Genomic DNA, 24,553 nt, shown 5'->3' with positions numbered 1-24,553 from the left:
TAAGGGCCCAGATTATTGCCAGGCATTCTTTCTCCGTAACGGTGTCGTTGGTCTCGGCTTTAGTAAGCGTACGATTGGCATATGCCACGACATATTCTGGTAACCCAGATTTGCGCCGCCCAAGGACAGCGCCGAGGCCAACACCGCTGGCGTCCGTGTGTACCTCTGTAGGGGCCGTATGGTCGTAGTGGCGTAGTATGGGAGGAGACGTCAACAAATGACGGAGGTTTCCGAAAGCGTCATCGCACTCTGACGACCACGAATTGAGGGGCCCGTTGCTACCAAGGAGCTTCGTCAGCGGCGATATGACAGTCGCGAAGTTTCAGATGAAGCGCCGAAAGTAGGAGCGTAGTCCTACGAAACCGCGCAGTTCTTCGACGGACGCAGGTTTGGGGAACTCTATCACGGCCCGAAGCTTCACTGGATCGGGGGAATTCCATCCTTGGACACGACGTAGCCTAGTATTGTCAGCCGCCGTGCTGCAAATCGGCCCTTCTGTAGATTCAGTTGTAGCCCGGCGTCGCTCAAACGCGTCAAAACATTGCGCAGGCGTTGAAGATGCATGGAGAAGTCCGGGGCGAAAACGACGACGTCGTCGAGGTAGCGCAGGCACGTGTGCCATTTCAAGTTGCGCAGAACGGTATCCATCATGCGCTCTAAGGTCGCGGGCGCCTTACACAGCCCAAACGTCTTGCGTCTTGCGTGGGCGGCGTCTTGCGGCATGGTAGCTGGCACGGTACGGGATCGAAACTCCGGGGTTATCGAATGGAGACTGAAGTTGTTTTAAGGGCACAGCACCTCCACCAAATTGTAAAGACGTTTATTAGCGGGCACCAGGGGCGTAGCCACGTTAGGGCACACCGGGCCCGTGCCCCCCCCCGAAATTTTTTTTTTTGCCATAGCATACAGAGCAGAAAATGACACTCGACCACATCTGCCTGCTCGTCCCCACTACAGATCAAGGAGGTGCCCCCCCCCCCCCCGAAAAAAATGTCTGCCTACGCCCCTGGCGGGCACTCGGCGACAATGCACGACAGCACTAGTCAAGGCAGGGCGGACTCTCAGCACGAGGAGCGTGCTCTCAGAGAAGAGGACGACCCACTAGAAGGCGCTCGAGAGGTCGACCCATTTCGGAGTTCGAACGCTTCGCTACAGGCTGAACTATTCATGACCGTGTTCGCTGCTCGTAATATGTGTTTTTTCACTAAACCCGAGGGGTGGTTCAGGGCCTCTGTAATCAAGCGAAACTCTCATCCCACAACAAATGTATTCGGTTGTCTCTCTTCCATAAAATATATCACTTCGATCCTATTCAAAGGTGCCCGGTTGATATTTGTAAAACCAGAAAAACTGTCTATCGGCTTCCAACATGTGGTCCTGTCGGTTGTATCGCTGTAATGCGCGTGTGCTCGAGGCATCGTTGGCAGTATATGAGAAACCAGCTCTGGCCAGGTGGCGCGCCTAAAACTGATACCTGGCGCCGCACTGCTAACCCGTGCACATCGGCGCAAAGCGGCCCCAAGAAAAGTCCAGGAAGTTTTCTCGATTGTGCATTCATAAACACAACATAACCGTCGACCTCCAAGCTTCTCTTTCCACGTTTGAGCTTCCACCACGGTGGCATGGTTCCACGTTAACAACCCCTCGTATTGGTTTATGTGCCCAAGTGTTTTGGGCCGTGCCCTACAGGGCGGCTCTGCATGTCCGCGAAAACTCCTGCACTGATTCCCCGCAGGCAAATTTTCGGGGGCCTTGAAAAACAGTTGGCGGTGGTTCTCGCTGCGTCCGTATTTCACTGGTGTGTCTGCACGTTTCATTCCCGTTACTTTTCTAGCTATTACGCTTCATCGGTGCCATCAAGAAGTACTCCAAGCATGTCACATTCTTTGGTGGAGATAAGTAACAACTCTTCCTTGGCAGGTGAGCAAAATCTTTACGCAGGGAGCTCGAACCTTATTATGTCGTACACTAACCACAAGTAACAGTACAAGCGTACACTACCGTATGTCTCGAAGTCCTGGAAGCAACATCCCAGGTGTCGAGCCAAATATCCACCTGCACCGAAGACCAGAGCACAGCCCAGTAGATTCGACACTGTCATAACCAGCGGCAGCAACAAGAAGGCCCTGAGAAAACAAATAAACGAAATTCTGCACTTTGTACTGATGAGAAATCATAGTTTAGCGCAGCAGTCTTTTCATCATCCACATTCACAATCATCATCATTATTACTAGCATACTTTGTGTCCGGTGGAGGACGAAGGCCCCTCCCAGTAATCTCCAGCTTACCCTGCCATACGCTATTTCAGTCGATTCCTTTTCATGACTGCAAAATTCTATTTTTATCCCTTCTGCCACCTCAGGCTGCGCCTCCAATCCCTTGGCATTCCTTCCGTCGCTATCGCATAACGTCGGTTTTCTGCATCATAAAACATCTTCGAGCGCGCAAGAACACACGGTCCGAGTAGAAAAGAGAAGCCCCTGTTCATGTTTAAACACCTCTGTAGCGTGCACAAAAGACGGGGACACCCAGAGAGAAGGTACAAACGAACGCTTACTGACAACTGATTTATTTTTTGAAAGGTACTAAACATATATGCGCAAATAATCATCACAAGGCATGCGCGGAGCAAGTCACGAGCCATATGGGCAGAATACCGCAAGTTAAGCACAATTCAAAAAAAGACGTTTCATTATCAGTAAGTACCACCGATGGTTGACTGATACACTTTTTCCCACACCTACACTCTAAGAAAAAGGGGTGTTAAAAGAGTGTGCGGATCGTCCCTTTGAGTGTTAAAAGGTAGGTGGACCGCCCCTTTGGGGACGATCTACACACCCTAATGGGGCTGCCACAACCATTAATCCCTTTAAGGACTAACGGCACCGGGTCTAACAATTAGACCCCACAGGCCACCACAGTTGACTAACATTTAGTCTTCACATTTACACCTTACCGGTCAACGGTCAGTCCCCACAGATCACCTCAATGGACTAACAATTATTCCTCACATTTACACCGTACCGGCCAACGGTCAGTCCCCACAGATCACCTCAATGGACTAACATTTGGTCCTCCCATTTACACCTTACCGGGCCACCCTTAGACCTCGCAGTCGCACCACACCGGACGAACGGTCGGTCCACTGAAATACTCCTGTCGGATTAACTTTTTATCCCCAGCGATCATTTTCTACAGTTGCTCTCCGCAAGGCTTACCTAATACTTTTTTCGCGTGTTTATTTCCGCGGTGAGCAACAAATACCACGGAAAAGAGCACGGGAAAGAATATTTAGTCATCCGTGTGTCACTGCTTTCGCAGTCAATGCGACAACGAAAGACAAAAGTGAGACAATGAAGCATTTTATTTTTCTCTATACATATAAAGTTTCTGGTTTCTTTCATTGAATTCACTGCAAATGTCCAATACAGGTCCAGCCGCGTTGTCATATCTCGTACAGTCCTTTTTGTGATGCTGCTCCAACGGAAGCGATAGATGACAGGCATTGTACGCGCCAGCGCACAGAGCATTCTTCTCGCTGTGGACAGCGGCTGCATCCTGCAAAGCACAAAAATGTTGCAAATAGTTAGTCACACGTGACAGCGAGGGTGAAGACGCACGCGCATTACAAATACGTGCAAAGTGAACTAAAACACACTTCTAAAATATCGCATGCAAATAATTTCACCCCTGGAAAGTACAAAAATATTGCAAATATTCAGCGACACATCACAGAGAGGATGAAGGCGCACGCACATGTCAAATACGGGCAAAGTGAAATAAAAACAAACGTCTAAAATATGGCATGTAAATAATTTCACCGTGGTGTCATACATCATCAAAGACGCATTTCAAGCCACATAGCGCAACAGTTCAACAGGGGCAGCCGCAGCCATCACGCCGAGGCGCCGCCAACCACCGTGCCGCGTACTAACCGGCGAGTTTTCTGCGAGCGGCTTCGTACGGCTAGAGTAAGCCCGCCAGTCGCCGCAGCCGCCAGCGAATCTCTAGAAGAAGGGCGAGCGATGCGGGGCCACCGCCACAACAAAGCTGGGCTGCTTGCGAGCGAGCGAAGGGGAAGCCGACGGTAACGGCGACCAATTTCCGCAAAGTTCCGAAACGCAGATAAAGTCGGCCAGCTAAAGCACCCGCCAACTTATGCCGTTGCATTTCAAGCGCGCGGCATACAGTCGAGCTCGTTGCCGGCGACCGCACAGCGTTTTCGACGAGTCGAAAAACAGCGGCGAGGTCTCTGCCTAATATTGCGAGCTAGCGGCTCATCACCACGGCGAATCCTCGATGAGCGACCGTCCGGGCGGCCGACGGCAATGGCGGCCAATATCCGTGGCGGTCACAAAGCACAGGCGAGCTGACGCCCAAGCCGGCCCTCGCGGTAGATTTCGTGCGTGCCATATGCAACACGATCGAGTCCGTTACCGCCAATCGCGATCAGTTTCGCGTACGCGATAGGTACGGCAGAATAAACAGCGACCACTTACTTGTTAAGTGATCCATCGCCGATTTGTGCCCCGAGTCAGATTGAAATCATGGATCCGGTTGGCCTACTGTCTTCTCGGCCGCCATTCCCAACCGGTGGCGACGCAGTGACTTGACTACGCCGGCGATATACAGCGCGGCGTCGCGACGTGTCGAGACCAGTTCAAGACTTCATGGGTGCGGCGAAAACTTTCGTGTTCTTTTAGACGTGTGTTTATGCAGCGTTTGTACCTCCTTTCTGTGTGTCCAAGTCTTTCGTGCGCGCTACAAAAATTTTTAAACATGGATTCATGCCAACTCGCCCAACTATCAGTTTTACTGCAAGAGTCTCTGTGTTCTGACTTCTGATGCGCTAGAATGTCTTTCATGACGCAATTCACAACCAACTAGCCCAGTTGTCTATGCTTATCGGTTGTCTGTCCTACGCACTGCGTGACCCGCCCAGGTACATATTTTTTCTTTTAATACGAAAAGGATATCTGCTACCCCTGTTTATTCTCTGATACACTTCCTTTCCCTAATGTTACACCTGTCACTTTTCGTTTCACCTCGCGCTGGGTGGGTCTTAGTTTCTACTCATATTTGCTGTCCTTCAACTATCTGCCCTTATTTCAGTACTGGTAGAAAGCAATGTTTGTACACTTTCTACTTTAAGGACCGTGCTAAGTTGGACGTCATGATTTGGGAAGTCTGTCGTATGCGCTTGGTGTCGTATGGTGCCCAAGAAATCGGGTGACTGGAGGCCATGCGGAGACTACCGGTCTTTGAACACTAAGACAATTCCGGATCGGTACCCGTTACCCAACATACAGGATTTAACTGCCGCTCTGCACGGCGCCAACATCTTTTCGAAGATTGACCTTGTCCGCGCCTACCACCAAATTCCCATGGCCGAATCAGACATACCCAAGACGGCTATTACAACACCATTCGGACTCTTCGAGTTTTTGTGAATGCCGTTCGGTCTCAGGAATGCCGCTCAGTCCTTTCAACATTTCATTGACACAGTCACGCGTGGTCTACCCTTTGTTTTCGCCTACGTCGACGACTTGTTGGTGGCCAGCAAATCTGTGGAAGAGCATTTACAACAACTTCGTTGTCTGCTACAACGCCTATCTGACCACGGCATCGTCATCAACGCCTCGAAAAGCGAGTTTGGTGTCACTAGCTTAGTCTTTCTCGGACATCACCTGGACACCAGTGGCATCCGCCCACTTTCATCAAAAATCGAAGCAGTCCAGAGCTTCCCTAGGCCCCCAACGATCACGAAGCTGCGGCAATTCCTCGGAATGGTTAACTTTTACAGCCGCTTTATCAAGAACTGTGCCGATATAGTGGCGCCTTTGGACCGTCTGCTTACCAGCAAGAACAAGACGTCCTTACTACCTTGGGACTCCACTGCTGAAGACGCCTTTATCAAGATCAAGGGCGCGCTCGCCAACGCTGCCTTTCTTGCCCACCCCAACCCCACGGCATCTCTAGCCCTCATGAGTGACGCGTCTAGCACAGCCGTGGGAGCGGTTCTCCAGCAGCGTGTTGACAACTCATGGCAACCATTAGCGTTTTTCTCCAAGAAACTCAGCCCAACACAAGCTCGTTACAGCACCTCCGGTCGAGAGTTACTTGGAATTTACCTCGCCATCCGACACTTTCGCCATATCGTCGAAGGTCGACCATTTACAATTTTCACGGACCACAAGCCGTTGACATATGCGCTTTGCAGAGAGTCGTCGACGCACACGCCACGAGAAATCCGCCATCTCTTGTTTATATCTGAATTCTCCACCGACATCCGACACGTCAGCGGCAACCAGAACATACCTGCTGACACGCTCAGCCGCGTGGACGCCGTGACATCACCTGCAACACCTGCGCCACTCGATGTGCCGACGCTCGCAGCACACCAAGCTAATGATCCCGAGCTCATACACCTGCGCTCATCTAAAACAGCACTGCGATTGCACGATATCCTGCTTGATGGCGCCAACCTCGTCTGTGACACTTCTACAGGCACACCCCGACCATTTGTCCCTCGCACGTTACGCAAGCAGCTTTTCGACACGCTGCACCAGCTCGCTCACCCCGGCGTTCGTGCCTCGCAACGCCTTGTTTCATCGCGTTACGTATGGCCCCGGATGAACGCAGACGTACGCGACTGGGTACGTGCATGTACACCCTGCCAACGTGCCAAAGTCCACAGGTACCCTGTTCCCCCAACACGCCAGTTTCTCCAGCCTGACCATCGTTTCGATATTGTCCACATCGACATCGTCGATGTGGACAATATCGACGATGTATCGACGACAATATCGACTCCGCTCCGTCGGACCACTACCACCGTGTGACGGATTTCGCTACCTGCTCACAGCTGTCGACAGATTTACTCGATGGCCAGAAGCCACCCCGCTTCCAGACAGCTCTGCTGCAACCGTCGCAGCAGCATTCGTCACAACATGGGTTGCCCGCTTCGGATGCCCTACCAAGATCGTAACTGACAGAGGACAGCAATTCGAGTCTGCCCTCTTTCACGAGCTCCTACGCTTGCTTGGCACGCATCGTCTTCGCACGGCTGCCTACCACCCCCCGACCAATGGCCTCGTAGAACGCTTCCATCGACAGCTCAAGGCAGCACTGATGGCCCATGGCACGCCATCGCAATGGGTTCAACGTCTGCCACTGGTACTTCTGGGTATCCGCTGCGCCTTGAAATCGGACTTCGGGTGCTCGAGTGCGGAGCTCGTCTACGGCACTCCGCTCCGTCTGCCCTGCGATTTCTTCTCCCCAGAACCACCCTCGGCAGCTGTGTCTACTCACGAATACGTACACCTTCTTAGGGACCTCTTCCGGGATCTTAAACCCTGTCCGACACGTCCTCCTCCAGACCGCACACCATACATTACACCCGACCTGACCAATGCAACCCACGTTTTCGTGCGCTTTGGACCTATTCGGCCTGCTCTCCACCCACACTACCTCGGGCCCTTTCCGGTACTGAAGAAACGCGAGTCGACATATGTCGTAGATGTTCACGGCAAACCTGACACCATCGCACTGGAGCGCCTGAAGCCAGCCTACTGTGAGACGACTCCCACAGTCGCCTGGTTCAATCCAGTTCCACGTGTCTCCGTTCCCGTCGCTGCGGACACTACTTCAATCCGCAGAGTTTCCTGGCAGTGCTGATTTCGTTCGCAGACCATGCTGCTCTCTTGGGGAAGGAGCTATGTAGCGCCACTGACATCGACGGGATGGCACAGTGAAGAAAGAAAAGCTCGGCCGTGACCTCGTGCGGCGCGGCAGCATGGCTGGCGCGAGGGGCGCAGAAAAATAAAGAAAAAGTTAGTTGGTTTTAGGCTTCGGCGCTAGACGGACGTGTCGAGTCGTTTGCTTATGTGTGCTCCACACGCCCATCGTTATCCTTCGATTAATTTCCTTTAGATGGTATGGTTGCGCTCTCAGTAACTGACCTAAATATAAATACTCTTCCACAGATTCGGGATGACTGCTACTCGTGAACCGTTATTTTTCACCACGGGAGGCTACCACGCACTATCTTTGTCTTCAGTATATTCGTGTTTAACCCTAGTTCTCTCAATGAAATATATCCGCCAGCTTTGTCCAAATTGGTTTTTATGCGGTCTTTCCGGCACCTTCCTGGGTGGAGCCACCTGGCTGAGCTAGTGGGACCTCCAGTCGCGTTCAGCTTCTGCCACTTTTGGACCACAATAAAGTTCTCACTCACTCACTCACTCACTCACTCACTCACTCACTCTCCGGCCGCCTTACCGTGGGGCATGCCTCGTACGGCTTTTCTGACCTCATCGGTAATTATACATGTAATTTGAGCGACTTTGATTTCACCCATGGTCGGAGAACGTTGGATGTTGGAGGTGTACATTTCACAATACAAATCTTCTACCATTTTTACTATGTAATTTAAATTGCTAACTTTGACCTGCTTATCTCTTAGCGCATGCATAGTGGTCCTTCCAATACAGAGTTTCCCTTCAACTGCCTTTATGCTGCCGACTTTTTAAGCCGATACCTGTATCTCTTTGTTGCAATAATTCCGCATGTCCCTGAGTTTCTTCTGGTTGCTCAGCTTCGAAAGTTGGGCAAGTTTTATTTTATTCCTATTGGTACATAATTTCACCTGTGGTAGTTTCTTAATAAATCTGTTGCGGTTAAAGGACCTGCTTACTTCTTCTCTTGAAGCATTTCATCTAACTTCGATTGCTGCTTCGGAAATCCAGTTTCGAAAATTCCTGCTTTGTCTTTGTTTTCTTCTTATAACCCATCGTATTCGTTTTCAAGAGTGATGTTAAATTCTTGTGTTTATTGGCCCTACTACACATAGGCTGCCTTGTTCGTTATTGATTTTGTTGGCGTTCTCTTAAGGCTGCGGGCGATCCTCGCTCTCACAAACCTGTGATACGGCACGGTATCTTGCCTACTAATTTTATACCCTGTGATATGCTCGGATCCCCACACATTATAAAATCTTCTTTTTTTTGTTAGCCGTAGGGCTAGGGCTTTCTCACGTTCACTTCGCATTCGCATGCTTTCTGAAGAACGTGTTTATCGTAAGGAGCCGAATTTTGCTGCTAACACCTCGCCTCTGCTATTCGAGTCGATACCATAGTTTCGAATGCTCGTTCTCCTTCTTGCCTTCTTCCCTATGACTATGACTATGGTGTACTGGGTTCACACTTTTTGCAATGGTAAATTAAAAGCCCTATAAATCTGCACTACTATGTCGTCTTTACGGCAGGACGTTGGAGCGTGCACCTGGCTTACCTTCAGCTTACATCTCCTATCTATTTTTATCACCACGTTTATTAAATATTCATTGATACTGTAGAATTGGCCAATGTCACCTGCGACGTCTTCGTGAATAAGACACCGAACGCCATACTCTATTTTTTTAGTGAGTCATATGTAGCAGAGGACGTGCCAATTAGTCAGCACAGTATATGCTTCCCAAATCTTCTTATCTCACTAAGGGCAATGATATCTAGGTCAAGGTCTGCTAGCTCCTCCAGCACCTCCGCCAGTTTAGCTTCACTAGAGAGTTTGTATACCATTGAGAGGCTTGATCATAAGAGTCAGCTGGGAGGGGGCGGCCAAGTACTGCAGCAGCGAGGCCATAATCGTTGCGATAATCGTCGACAGCAAAACTTTCCTGCAACTACTGTGCAAAATCCCCCACTGGCTGCTCTTCCTGCCATGCGGGGATCACTTCAGAAAATTTTACAGCAGGGTCACTTTCAAAAATATAGTTTTTTGGTTGCAGCTATGGCGACAGTACGTTACATAAGCCATACGCAGGTAGCCCCAGCTAATTCCAGCCACAGCTTAAAACTATGCCAACACACTTAATGACGGCGCAACCGAATGCATGTTGCTGACTATTGCATGAAGTACGTCACACTATTTTTGTTCTCTGTTTAACTGCCTAATTAGATAACATTGATTAATTTCCTTCTAAAGCAACGAAGCGGTGCAAGAAATTCCAATTACAAAGTTGGGAATCGGTTTGTAAAACGTTCGCCTAGACAGTTTCTAAGTTTCTCTTTATTAAGTGTCGATGTTTTTCTGCTTCAGAGCCAGAAGTGCTTCCTGCAGATGCCCGCGAAACACAAAAAAAAAGATACCACGTGGCATGCCCACCGTAACTGTAGTGCTCCCTGCAAACGACAATAATATTCGGGCACGTGTAGTGCGGCTTAAAAGGCGACAGGACCGCCACGACGGTGGTAGTTATGCAATTACGAACCTGTTGCTAGATGTCGCCCATGCGATAACCGCTGCGTCTGCTTATCACTGTGATGAACCGCGGCGAGAGAAGCATATCGTTCGCACGCAGAACGTTAGGGAGCACTGGAATATGGCGCGCAAGCTGGCGTGTCGAGTGGTCTTTTTTTTTTTATGCCGCGGACATTTGCAGTAAGCGGGAAAACACGAATACTTAATAGATAAATATCTAGAAACTGTCCAATAGGTCGTTTTGCAAAACTGGTCTACAACTTGTTATTTGAATTTCTTTGCCCAGCTCCGTTGCTATTGGCCGCGAGATCGAGCACAGTCGCCGCCTGGCGGCTACCGGCTGAAGCGCGCCTAGTGTGGATTGCTCCCTGCGTCGTCTGCTAGCCACGTCGTATTTGCATGTGCGCGTACGTCCTGCACGTTGTCAAAGGGCGGTTTGTTCTGTTATGTTAGCACGAGCTTAACTGCTCGTACGTATACCTAACATGGTGTACAGAAGCAAATGGGCTTGCTCGGCTGCATGCACATTGTAATAAGATCAGTGAGTGCGACCTTCGAGAGGGCTGTGTATTGGTTTCGTACCCTTCGTTCGCCAGAATCATTTCAGTGTTGGTGCCGCTTTCTGGTTCAAGCACGTCGTAAAGTGCGCTTGACATAGTCCCAAACATAAGGAGCATTAATAGAGTGTGAATGCCGCGTTTTAGCGACTCGGTGGTAAACAAAAGCGAGGCTCATGCACTTTCGCGTTGTTGTTAGGTGTATAACTGCGGCACTGTAGTTCATGATGAGCTGTAGTTGTGCTTAAGATGTCCTTTTATTGTACGGTCGTGGTCCCATCTACAGCGAAATATTTCTATCAAGTGAAGTCTTACACTTCGGTACTCAAACTGCCCCCTAAAAAAAAGACAATGGAATGACACGGCAGCGATAAAACGGAGTTTCCGCGCGCAATTTTAACTTTGGGCGAAATTTATGCAGAAACACCCGTGTGCTTAGATTTAGGTACGCTTTGAAGAACTCAGATGTTTAAAATTAATCCCGACGGCGTGCCTTACATTTTTGTCGTATAATGTCACGCAAAACCTCATCCTTTTTTTACATTATCTTGAACGTTTGTGTGGAGTTGTTATAAATTGATGGAAGGCAGCGGACATGATTATTTCGAGAAAAAAAACCCTTATTCCATAAAATAACCGGACCTTTCTTGCATCACTGTCGTGCACGTAATCAATCCATGAAAACTCTGTGCTAAACACTCTTACATGCGTATGCGTATTCGCGCGAACAGCGCTATTGAACTCATTGCACAGGAATATGGGCTGGTATACAAATGAAGAAGTAAGCACTTAAGTAGTTCAGGCGTGCTACAGCAGTGCGTAGTACACAGAACACAAGGTAAACACGTACAGAGAAAACAACAAAAAACGTTGTACAGTGCGTAAGCGCAGACTGTCATCCAGGGCGAGCATCCCTTTCATCGGCAGATTGCGCTTCTCTCACTAGTAATAGTAACGCTGGATGATCTTCGTGCATCGATTCAAAGACGAAGAGTGTATATATTACCAGTAAGCTGCAGTCAACGCATTTTATTCGCCGACAATCGGCTCAAACAGCTCACAACGAAACGCCGCTGTGTGGATTTGTATAGGCGCCGCCGACCACCTCTCCACACTAACGCGGCGACGGTGCTGCCTCCTATTGGTCGATCTCGCGGCGAATAGAAGTTCAATAATGAATCTTACCAAATTAAGCAGAACACAGTCCATGAAACAGTGAGCAACATGCATTTGGCCGTGCCTTCATAAAGTAGTGCGGCATATGTTTAAACTCTGGCTAGAGTTGCATGGGGCACCCTGTATAGAGAAGATACTGTCACAATTATTGCATGACAGCAGACTGTACATCGCCCTAGCAATGTATTTAAGGCTTATTTTGTTAAAGATTTCTTGTTGAAGGTAAGCGTCCGTTCATATACTGTCGGCACGCTTCTTGGGGGTCCGAGACCATGATAGATTGCTGTTCCTCTTTATGCTCTTGCTCTCTAATTGCCAAGGCTATGGCAAAAGACAAGAAAATCATTAAACCGATGGGACAGAACTTAACCAAGAGACACCGCGCGTAATCTGGTGCCCAGCTCACGCCAGCCTGGAAGGGAATGAGAGAGTTCTGACAAACCGAGCGGAGCGTCAGCCTCCCACAATCGAGCCCCACTTAATGGACCCAAAAGACATTCACCAGCGGAGCACACGACAAAAATGTAGCGTCCCCCGTAAATCCCTGGAAGGGGAAGAAGCTACGGACCTCCGCAATGTACAGACGGGGAGTATTTTTAAATTTATGGCGGCTAAGCAAAATATATCCAACGCTGTGCCATGACGCTTGTCCGTGGTGCGGTGGTTTGCGAACTTTATACCACATCTCATGGGAGTGTGGCCGAAAGCCAGACAACTTAAAATAATTCTTAGGCAACAACTTTGTAAACAGCTTGGAGCATTGGGAGGCAAAACTCGCCAGCTCGTACCCAGAAGTGCAGTTAGCGCGTCTGCGTCACGTTAGGCGAGCGGCGGAAGCCAGTGGGACCCTGGACTTGGGACCCCACCCAAGATGCTCCTGAATCCCCCTTTTTCTACCCCTTCCCTTAAAATAAGTTTTGTTCTTCTTGTTGCAGAAGTATTAATACGGCCCTTTACTAGAGATTTCTGCCTTCAGTTCATGGGCCCCGATTTGAACACATCAAAGCCAAACACTAATGCCTGTTTTTAAATGCGAAGCATTTCTTGGCGAAGCAGGGGCACTAAGAATCTATCTATCTATCTATCTATCTATCTATCTATCTATCTATCTATCTATCTATCTATCTATCTATCTATCTATCTATCTATCTATCTATCTATCTATCTATCTATCTATCTATCTATCTATCTATCTATCTATCTATAAACATTAATGACAGGTGATGGCATAATTGGCATGACATGCAAATCATCTAGCATATAATGACATGAATGTCACAAATGGCACGATCAATATGTGGTGAAGCTGTCGTGGTCTTTTACTTAACGTGGTATATCTCGGTATGTGCATGTGCGCAGACAAACACGCGCTAATAACTTACATGTTAAGACATGAATAACGTTACGGCCTAATTGACATGATTTGCATGCCTCGTATACCATGAAATCAATGGCCTAAATGACGTGTCATTGCAGTCATTTATTCAGCTAGAATATCTCAGCATGCATGACCCGACTAAATGTCCACGTATGCCCACCTCGTAACACTAGGCTCCAAGTCAAGCATTGCGCCATAGCCGTTTCCTTGCTGACTGCTTCGCATAACATTGATTCCCACAGTACGTGGGATATGCCGCACTTTATTCTCAAGAAAACCATCATCAGCCTGACTGCACCCACTGTAAGAAAAACGCCTCTGCTGTGTTTCTCCAATTAAGGAACATTCAAGAGAATTCAAAACTTAAAATCTGCGAAAAACGTTCAGGCGCAACACAAGCGTCCGTGCTGTATTTATGTTTTCTTTTGCCTTCATTGCCGAGTGCGGGCTTGTCGTTTACCAAGAAGCATTCATTTGTTTTCTTCTGCGCGTGAATGTGCATGTGAACAAGCAGGGCCAAACTTCAGCGAGCAGATGCCGTATCGTAATGCAAAGATGAATTTTGACAACTTTTGAACCTACACTTATCATCACAATAAATCTCTTCATCTGCTCATATGTTACGTTATATATGGCGTCAGATAAGCTCGTTCTGTCCGGCAGGACTTCCTGTCTCTTTTCTTTTTCATCACGCAGGAAATGCACCGTGCTGCATTGCTACCAAGAAATGTATCGTTTTCTTTTTTTTTTACCTTGGCTGCTAGTATCTTCCATTTCTGTAATTTTTCGAGCTCCGTTGCAAAAGTATCTTTTTTATGAATTCGTTCTTAAGATTGTCACAGCTACGTACGCGAAGATTGTGCCTTGTAGCCGCTGCGTTTCTTGTGCGCAAGAAATGCGCCGTTTCGTTCACTGTTCTCGTCCGTGTATCTTTTGTACTACATGTTGAACTTTAATGTTTTCTGTTTGACTCACTATTTTGCAATTGTTTCTTTTCTATTTTTTTCAATTTCATATGTATATGTACATATCTTTTTTGTATTGCCCCCCTCGCTCAATGCCCCCATGGGGCCTGTAAGGTACCTTGAAATAAATAAATAAATAAAAAATATACCCACCACTGTAGCGAGTACGTGTCGAAGATATTGTAGGACGCCATGGTCTGGAGCTGCCCAACACCCACGGCGAGACCCGACAGCACCGAAAACGTTGCATCACTCCACGTCTGCGCTCGAATGAAAGAAAAAAAAATGTGCAGAAAACCATCCGCAGTTGCTGTTACTGTAAGCGAATACGCGTATGGTTCTAGAAAGCAATTCACCTTATTGTTGTACCGACGTACCACACCCATCATTTAACCTAATGAAGCCAAGGGAATGACAGGGGTCATTAATTTAAGTTTAGTAAGTATGACCTAAATGGAAACGAAGTAAGGTGGACGAAAGAAACTACTGGCCACCGGTGTGAACAGAAACCACAACCGTCTAATTAGGTGTAGTAATAGTTATTACAATGATAACAAAGGAGAACTATTACAAGACACGAACTTAACAGAGTACAATAGTTACTAAGCATCATGAAATAGCATTTGCATAAAAACATCGAACTAAAGATGCAAAAAAAGCACTGGCTTGCACAAAAAGACGTAGCATTCGATCACAGTGATACAATTGGGAAAATAACATATTTGTAATAAATTATATATATATATATATATATATATATATATATATATATATATATATATATATATATATATATATCTGTGTGTGTGTGTGTGTGTGTGTGTGTGTGTGTGTGTGTGTGTGTGTGTGTGTGTGTGTGTGTGTGTGTGTGTGTGTGTGTGTGTGTGTGTGTGTGTGTGTGTGTGTGTTATCGTTTTAGACATTCCTAAGAAAAATGTCAGAGTCGCCTTCTCTACAGTTACACCAATACCACTAACATAGTTTCTAAAATTAGATGACAACCTGTCGAATATACGTCCATGTCAGCAGCAGTAAATATAACGAGATGATGGAACAGCAGAGGCAGACCACGTTTGTGCTTCGTTCACTGTATGCCCCGTTTGATTTTCCACTTTTAACACGAATCAAGATTGACAATATGCGTTGAGAGGTGGGTTCGTTCATTATGAATAAATAATAATATTAAAGGCGTGGTGTCACCAAACTTTGAGGCTAAAAAGAGCCTGCTGTAGGCTTCCTCTGCATGCAAGGACCGTCAGCACGAAGCGTTGGACACGGCAAACGTTTAGAATATAATTTAATTCACTTCCAAAGTGTGCCTAAATGCTCATTCTCGCGATCCAGACCCATCACTAGCGCGACTGACACCGTCGTCACTGTGTAGGAAGCGTAACGTAAGTTTTAGTGACGTCACGCCACATTAGAGTGACGTGCAATGAGCGGTCACCCACAACTCCGCTGCACCGGACAAGCCAAGCGAGCATCGGCTGCGAACTACACTCATTTTTTTTAGTTTGTTGCCGAAGTAGCGAAGTTTGGTCGCATTTTGCAATGTGCTTCGCATCGTCACGCGAACCTGCGAAGGCGAAATTTCAGAAGTTTAGTTGGTTCGCACACTTCTTTGCTTTAGGACACCTGGTTACCATAGCTGTAAAAACGTGAGAGGTCGGATATGTGAGGCCACCTGGTGGCGCCAAGATGAATCAGGCAAGCACAGAATTGCTGTTGCAGAAACCTAATGTATTCTACTTCTCTGCTGGTGTAAATTCTCAGCAGATGCGTAGTTCCGAATGCGTTGCCTTCTAAAACATTTTTTTCTCCATGGTCACTCAGCGAAAACAAAGAAACACACCTATATTTGGGGTTACACGAAGGCTCACAAGATGTCGATACCATAGGGGGGGGGGGGCAAGGGGGGGGGCAAGGGGGGCGCTAGCACCCCCCCCCTTCCTCTGAGAAAAGTTAGGGGAGCCACCCTAACTATCGACTGCACACTGGGAAACCATCAACTGAGGCGAAGTGTTAATTCTATACAGCACTCACCGAATTATATAATGAAATTTGTCCTGCGCTTCTGCTGTGGGGATTGTCTTCCGTGTCTCACGACTACGCATTGCAGGTTATCTGCGGTGGAGGCCGCCTATGCGACGCTTTCGCGCTTTGCGCTAGAGCATTGCAGAGAAAGCTGCCCCTGAGTAGGGGCTCTATTAACGTATCAGAGCACTCTGTGATGATTTTATTCTGCTCTGCCTGGCCTAAAATTTACATATACGACGAGGCAAATACGGGCAGGAACCAGTAAACGTTTTATGGGCCGATCAAACGCTCTTCCTGATTCAGGAAGTTCATTTTCTTTCATCGGAAAGGAATAGCGTCACTGTTGCTCTATATCCAATTCGCTATTAGTTGATGAGTATGCGGAAGTTTTGAGTGTGTTAGTTGGTTCGCATTGGAGGAGCTAAAGAAGGTTTCCACTTTAGTTGCCGATTAACCTTCTTCGCCTTGCTTATCATAATGTAGCTTGCAGCGATCGCGGCGGCTTGGAACAAGGCGAGGAATAAGGTAGTGGACACGGGTACATCGGTAAGCCCAGCTTTCAAGCTTGTCCCGCAATTTGATCTACCGGACCAGGGAAATGCTCAGGGTCCACGGTTTTCTGGACTAAGGAGACTGAATTGGCAGCCGGGCTAGTTGGTCTTGAGTCATCTCGAATTGACGTGTACAGGGAAAAATACAACTCGGACAGCAAAGAAGCACACACGCGCAGCGCTGTTTATTTCTCTCCCTCATTCCCTCTCTCTCAGCAAGGATGAGTTCACAGAGTTATATACGCGCACAAACAGCTCAACATCGGTATACTACAACTGAAAATATTTATGATACTCATATGAGTCCATCTCGCGAGCTGCTATTAGTAGCCCCTGCCAATGCGATCGGCGCGTAGCGTTCTTGAATTACATTCAGAATGAGACACTGTCCGGCTATTCCAAAAATGTTTAGGCATTGTTCAGCATAGTTATGCGCTGTTTAGTGTGCACACGTCATTTGAACACCGCGAGATTTAACAGATTTGCGACGTCGCGTAACTAGCACGCGATTTTTTATGGCACACCGAAAGTTTTTGACGAATGGCGAAGGACCATTGACCAGAAATATGCCGTATTGAAAATAGTGTATTCTCTTATTTTTTTATGTAGTCGAGCATGAGTGGTCATTATGCGATGGATCATTTTGGAGTAAATTGTTGCATCGCGTTACGAGCAGGCGCTGTGAGCATGACTCAGAAAATTTCGGCCAGTGATAAACAGCTAACGACCAATGCCGAAGGACACAGTGCGGGGTAGTTTAACGTTATAATCGCCCATATTTTTTTTAAGAAAATTTGTGCACGCACCGTTTGCATAGGCATATCTACTTGGAGGTGCCGGAGGGCCCTCCAAGCAAAGTTGCGAATACAAATACGATGAGTATAAAGAATGTACTACGCCCCTAATACCAAACTCTTCGGTTTTAAAAGCTTGTGGTTGACAAGTTAACAATAATAGTGATATAACAATAGTAATAATAACAATGCGCTAGAAATACTATTTCGACTAGGAGCAAACAAGACAAAATATAAAATATTCAAATCTGAATATGTGCAAGAAATTGTAGTACTAATTACGGAAAAGAAAAGGTGCAGTCACTGCTACCTACATTTAAGAAACGCAATTATTAGCGAGCAGCGTCTAGACGTTAAAGATATTATGTTGAATGATACAAATCTGCCCTCCTGGGGAGGCCGCCATCGACATCATTGTATTCAAGCATAAAGTTGTGTGGGCAATATATAAAAAGGGCTGCTTGCGATACTATTACATGCATAACACGTATACGTGTGTGGTTGGCCCAGTGTATGCTACGAAGAATTGACTGTACTTTTTCTATAATGTTATTCAACGCTGCTAACCAAATTCCATCTCTGTATATGAAAAATCACATCAAATTAAATGCGAATGAACTTTTCGGCTCTCTCTCTCTCTCTCTCACTATATATATATATATATATATATATATATATATATATATATATATATATATATATATATATATATATATATATATATATATATATATAGATATATATATATATATACACACACCTATATACACCTATATATATGACAAATATGACGGCACCACACCTTTAAAGCAGTATAACCGACAGCAGGGGTGCTATTCTGGACATTGTCGAATTCCGCCATGCTGTTAAATTCCGCCATTAGTCATTTATGATTGGTCCAGAGGGCTGCTACGGCCTTTGTGATTGGCCTAAAATGGCTCCGTTACGAAATTTGACAATATGGTGGAATTTGGAGAAGTGTTGAAAGGCGGGCAAGTTGGTATAGGTTCATACTGAAAATTGGCAGCGCAAACAAACGGGACACAGAAGAGGAACTTGTGTTCCTCTTCTGTGTCCCGTTTGTTTGCGCTGCCAATTTTCAGTATGGTGGAATTTGACAGTGTCCAGAATAGCACCCCTGAGCTAGTCGTAGGTATTCATGTTTAATACACAGGGTGCGAAACACGGACACAAGAGAGACGTCAAGACACCACAAACGCTGACTAACAACTCAAAATGTGCACTACGGTTGAAAAGGAGGTAGACTGAAACCTTATCTGCGCATGCCCAGGCAAGAGGCGATACCTATCAATCCGGCACGCGTGGTGGTCTACACAAGAGATAACTGTTGAGGTACTTAGTTATTTGATTTCTTCTTTATGCAAGTTAATCGACGGTTGTCTCACGCATACGTTACCACTAAATTGACATACCAGGTCTCAACCATAAGACGCGTTTCTTCATTCCTGTGCCTGTACAAAGCTGCGCAATCATCGAAATTTGGCGTGCATCTACACTCTCGACAATGTAAAGAAAGATTAGATGGTGATCCTCCGGTTAGCGATCTCTTATGATCCGCTCACGCTAGCGGCAAGCCTGGCGCGGTACCGTAGAACGTCGGCCGCCGCCGTCCGCGCGAGAGCTGTCCAACGTGCACGGCAAGCTTCGCCGGCGAGGCATTCGCGCCTCCGAAAAACATGGCAGCACTGCCAAAATCAGTTCTCGTCTATCTCGAATCTATCAAGTGGCCGCCGTGTGCTCTGCAGCTTGTAAGCTCCGCACTGATACTTCCATTTGCTTTAGACGATTCATATCCTTAAGCTTCGACAGCAAAATATTCGTGCCGATTGAACACCGTTTCTGAGAGCCATACTCAAATAATTGATGCTGTAGGCCTAAAGAGTGGAGATGGGCGCTTCCGAAATCTCGGAGACTATAGATTTCGCGTTTATTAGCTGTTTCTAATCATCCATAGCTGGCGCCACTTGACCTTGCGCCAGCTTCGGGACACGTTATTTGGTTTTACTCTACGCTTTTCTGAATACCAGGCAGTTTAAAACGCTCTATTGACAGCTGGAAGCACGCCTGGCAAAGATACGGACGACATCCGCACGTCTATAGCGTGAAAACCACGGAGCAAGAAGGAAGCAGCTCGAAGCGCCCCGCGGAAGACGCATACGATGCGGAAAGCCGATGTAGCTGCTCCGTCACTGATTGGCCACGTCACTCTCCGGCAGTCGGAGAACGTCGTGAAAATGGGTCTCGGACCCATTCTCCGAACGGCAAAGAACGGCTGACGTGCGCGAGCAAAACCGCCTGCGCACGGCGGCCTGAACGCGGCAAACGGCGCAAGGCTAGCCGCCGTGCCTCTAGCGTGAGCGAGCCATTATGTTCCATGAATCTCCTGTTAACACAGTGACCCGTCTGTCCTACGTAGAAGCGGCCACAGCAAAAGGGAATCGTATACACCACACATGTACGGCACTCACCGAAATTGATGGTATGTTTTACGATAGAAATGTCAGTGCGCCTCTTCTCTATTACTCGCTCATTTTTTTTTCTTTGCACAGCGGCACAAATTTATTGGCAGCCGTAAAAACAACATTAACGCCATATCTACCTCCAAATTTCTTCAGCCTGTAAGATGTGCAGTTCATCTATGGAATACCTACGACACGCTTATTACTATCGCTTTCTGAAACTATGCCCGAACTTGTTATCAAAACGGACGTTCGGCGACAGTGGCCGCTGCAACGCGAGGATAACACACATCTATAGGATGCGTAACCTTCGCGTTAAAGCAGGTACTCATATTGTGCTCACACGACTTGGTGAGAGAAGACTTAAGGCATGACATGCCTATACTGGCTATACCGTGAGCCAACGGTCAATTAACTGGCATAACGAAGAAATCAAATACCTGAATAGTTATCTCCTATATACGCGTAGACCACCACGCGTGTCGGATTGATAGGTATCGCCTCTTGCCTGGGCATGTGCAGATAAACTTTTCGTGTCTTCCTTCTTTACCGCCATCGTGCACCTTTTGAGTTGCTAGTCGGCGTTTGTGGCGTCTTCTCTCTCTCGTCTCCGTGCTTGCACGCCCTGTCTCTTTAACATGACTTAAGGCAGCTTCGTACCAGGGGTGCCAAGCCTGAAGGAACAGCGGAGCCTGGTGGCCGTTCTTGTTTCTCCTTATTTTTCTTTCTTTCTTTCTTTCTCTCTTTCTTTCCCTTTGTCTGTTTCTATTTCGTTTTGTCTCTGTTTCTTTCTGCTTATTTTTTTTTCTCTGTCCCTTTCTTTATCGCTTTTACTGTATTTTTCTGTCTTCCCGTTCTCTCTCTCTATTTCTCGCTTCCTCTTTCAGTCTATCTCTTTCTCTCTATTTCTGTCTTTCTATTTTTTTGTCTATTTCTCCCGTTTCTTTCTCGCTATTTCTCTCTTTCTTTCTCTCTCTCTTTCTCTCTCTCTCTGTACTCGTTCTTTCGCGCATCCGTGTTATTGCATCCCATGCCGGACTAATCGGCGTAGCCGCCGAAAGTGCGCGCCGGGCGCACGTGTTCTTGGAGCGAAGCAGAAGATGAGGAGGACAAAGGGAGCGCGCGCCGGCGGAGTTATTGCTTTGCACGCGCTAGGCGCCGCTGTGCCAGGTAGTTGCTAGGCAACGTGCAGTGACGTCGTCGCTCGGCGCAGTTTCTTGCACACACATTGTAGCCGAACCTGCAGCTTAAATAGCTCCGCAGTTAAAGGGAAACTCCGAGGATTTTTCGATATTCACCGATTTCATATAAACTCTCAACATATGTTCTCTTCGGTACCCTGATGATATGTGCCAAATTGTACAACCGTAAGTAATTTAGTTTTTTAGAAAACTAATTTTAAAATTGGTTGCCCATTCCGCAATCATGCCTGTTAGCGCAGGCCACCCTGTGTACGTGACGTAACGTGCCTACTATTTTCCGACCCCGCCTCGCCCAGCAGACGGTTGCAGCGCGCGCTTTCTTCTACAAGGCGGCGACGACGCGAGTAAAGTTCGGCTTTGTTAGCTGCATAGCGTCTTAGTCGTCATTGACATCGGGTCTCACAGTAAGCACGCACAATAATCAGCAACGAGGAGATCGATGCGGGGCACGTGGGCTACTTCACGCGCCGGCGGGTAGAAATCAAAAGGCGATGCTCCCGTGCTCATATAGTAGCTGCAATCATCGCTGAACTCGTCACTGGTAAGTTGAGATGGGCTGTGACAGCTTTATTCCGCGTCGGATGACGTCGCCAGCTTGCTTTTCGCGTGATAGAAGAAGCGCGTGTGCTATGTTTACACGCTGGCCAGCCGTGGCAGCGTGTAGCGGACTTCGTGACGTCATCGCATACCCAGCACGTAGCAGCTTAGCTCCCTGTTTCGGTTTCGACTCATCGTTTATTGCTTATTTTAAAATATTGACTAGTCTGTCAGCAAAATGAACCACCCTTGCTGTTACGGGACTGTTAATACTATTTGAAAACTTCATTATCTCAATATGGTCGAAAATGCACCGGAGTTCCCCTTTAAAGCATAACACAGTGCAAAGAACGACAATGGAAGCGGGACGCTCATCCCGTTTTGTTCTCGTCGTTCTTTGGTCAATCGTTAAACGGATGGAAATCGCATCACGTTCACCTCGACATCGAGCAGCGCCTTCCATCGCGGGTAGATGAGCTCGACGATGGACGTCCTCGCGTGGGGGAGGAAGAGCACGCAGACGGTCACGGCCACGAACAGCGCCAGCTGAAGCAGGGCCAGAAGAGGAGATATCTGCAGTTGAAAACTCTGCGTGAACTATAAAGACGAGCATTGAGAACATTGGGCCATCACACAGCTCCTTCGCCATTTCCGTTCGCATGGTGGTAAAGAGTCGAGCGTACCAGTAAAGAATACAAGAGTCGGTGTTGATATTGTTGAATTAGATTCTCTCGTAAACCGTAGCGCCACTTAAGCCAGCGTGGTGGCATTGCACAGCAGGCGCCACGCTGATATCTGCACACAGTCATCACGTACACTCAAACCTCATTATAACAGTCACATCTGCCACGAAAATAACTTCGTTATATCCGAAAATTCGTTACAAACGTTTATTTGTAACACTGTATCTATGACAAGACTATTCTTCATTTACTTCGTTATAACCGATGGTTCGTTATACCTGTGTTCGTTATATCGAGGTTTGAGGGTTCGACGCTGTGCATAGCACGGTGTTTGCTGGAATGAATGAAACTTGCTGGTTGAGTTGGTTCGTAAGTAAAACTGTTATGTGCGAATTATACACAACGACACAGTAAGAAAAAAACACGGACAAGCGCAAACACGGATGCTTGACTGAAATCTGAAACAAGCATTCTTTCGTGAACTGGGCATTTTTTGTGTACGTCGAATCTCGTAACCTTGACCACGCTTTAGCGTATATTTAATCTTAAGGCGAAAGCCGTAGACGCTTCATCAAACGCGAAAAGTGACCATCGGCATCTGCGGCGTCAACACGAGTGATGCAAAAAATTATCATCATCATAGTCATCACGAAATCACAGGTCGCCAAAATTCCTGACGTCATCGTGACGCCACGGTGACGTCACACGATGACGTCATCACACGACATCGTCACTTGGTCACTGGCGGGACGATCACGGAGGTAGTGCAAAACCACGGGAGGTGCAGAAAGCTTCCAATTCCTCCGATCCCGGAAGCAGTGTAAAACCAGTTCGTTGGGCGTGGAAAGCTTTAGGGCGGGATCAATACAATCGACGCAGAAGAAAAAGAAGAAGATGGCTTCCGCATTTCAGTGGTCTTAGGCTGTCGCATAAGGTACCGTGTCCCTTTTATTTTATTGGTGGCTTTTCCTTCCCTCGTTCTCCCTTTGTGTACCTTGCCAACGGTAGCCACTCCGTTGGCCGAGCAGACGAAGATGACGAACCAGGCGAAGATATAGCACACCAGCAGCTCCCAACGTATGCCACCAAGCTCTTCGATTCCGCTCGTCAGCTTGAGCGCGCCGAACCTGTAACAGATTGGAGGAGTAAAACGAGCGGTGATAAATAGATACGAAATGAAGCTAGGGATTAAACCTACATGCATAACGCTCTGAATACAATCCTAAAAGGCAGGGATGCCGCACGTCAGGATTAATAATCAAGTCTTACGGGCCTCAAGCACTTTCGCCTCCATCGGAAATGCGGCTGCCAAGGCCGGGATTCGATCCCGCGGCTTTCGGGTCAGCAGTCGAGCATCATAACCACTGGACCATCGTGGCGTATGGTTTATCGATACGCAGAATCGACGCCAAAATTGTACTGTGCATGCGTTATCCATAGGCGTTGTGTCCGTACTGAGTTCAACGTGCAGCATTATGCTATCATTAGTAAATCATTTATCAAGCGCAGTTATCTATCGCAAATGACTTGAAAAATGAAAGGGAGCCTTGTATTGATATGCGACTAAATATGTATGCCGCATGTTGCTGGCAGCAGTCTATTCAGCGCCAAGTACTTTTGGTGTTCTTCCTAACCTTTTAAATCGCTGCATTTGCGGCAGATCTGGCAAAATTACGTCTTTGAGCGATCTAATTGCCTTTAGCGCATCACTTCCCCCCCCCCCCCCTTTCGGTAGAGCGTTGCGTACGAGACGCTTCTTGGGTCCGGATTGCGTTGCGGTCGCATTGTTCACGCGTGAACGTGGCCGCGACAGAATGATAACATGCGCGCAGGCTCTCACCGTGACAAGGCAAAAAAGATAAGTAACTTGACATCTGCGTGCTCGTTATCGCTTAGCACCAGCATGCTAGCGCGTTCTATTTTTCACCCCCA

At 47.4% G+C, this 24,553-nt stretch overlaps 1 protein-coding gene across 1 annotated transcript in view; it reads right to left on the bottom strand.

Moving 5' to 3' along the window:
- The window catches only part of LOC119406645 (sodium- and chloride-dependent glycine transporter 2), a 91,407-nt gene that overhangs the window by 44,143 nt on the left and 22,711 nt on the right, over nucleotides 1-24,553 (bottom strand). Inside the window, exons 3-6 of the mRNA XM_049420169.1 lie at nucleotides 23,616-23,748; nucleotides 22,377-22,535; nucleotides 14,491-14,597; nucleotides 2,002-2,126 (exon numbers count right to left, since the gene is read on the bottom strand). Of these exons, the coding sequence (XP_049276126.1) occupies nucleotides 2,002-2,126; nucleotides 14,491-14,597; nucleotides 22,377-22,535; nucleotides 23,616-23,748 (524 nt within the window). The remainder of the gene's footprint in view (nucleotides 1-2,001; nucleotides 2,127-14,490; nucleotides 14,598-22,376; nucleotides 22,536-23,615; nucleotides 23,749-24,553) is intronic.

The sequence above is a fragment of the Rhipicephalus sanguineus genome, chromosome 10, assembly GCF_013339695.2.
Source record: "Rhipicephalus sanguineus isolate Rsan-2018 chromosome 10, BIME_Rsan_1.4, whole genome shotgun sequence".
In the NCBI taxonomy this organism is placed as follows: Eukaryota; Metazoa; Arthropoda; class Arachnida; order Ixodida; family Ixodidae; genus Rhipicephalus; species Rhipicephalus sanguineus.
The sequence above is the reverse complement of the archived record's forward strand: the minus strand, read 5'-3'. Positions and strand labels throughout refer to the sequence as shown.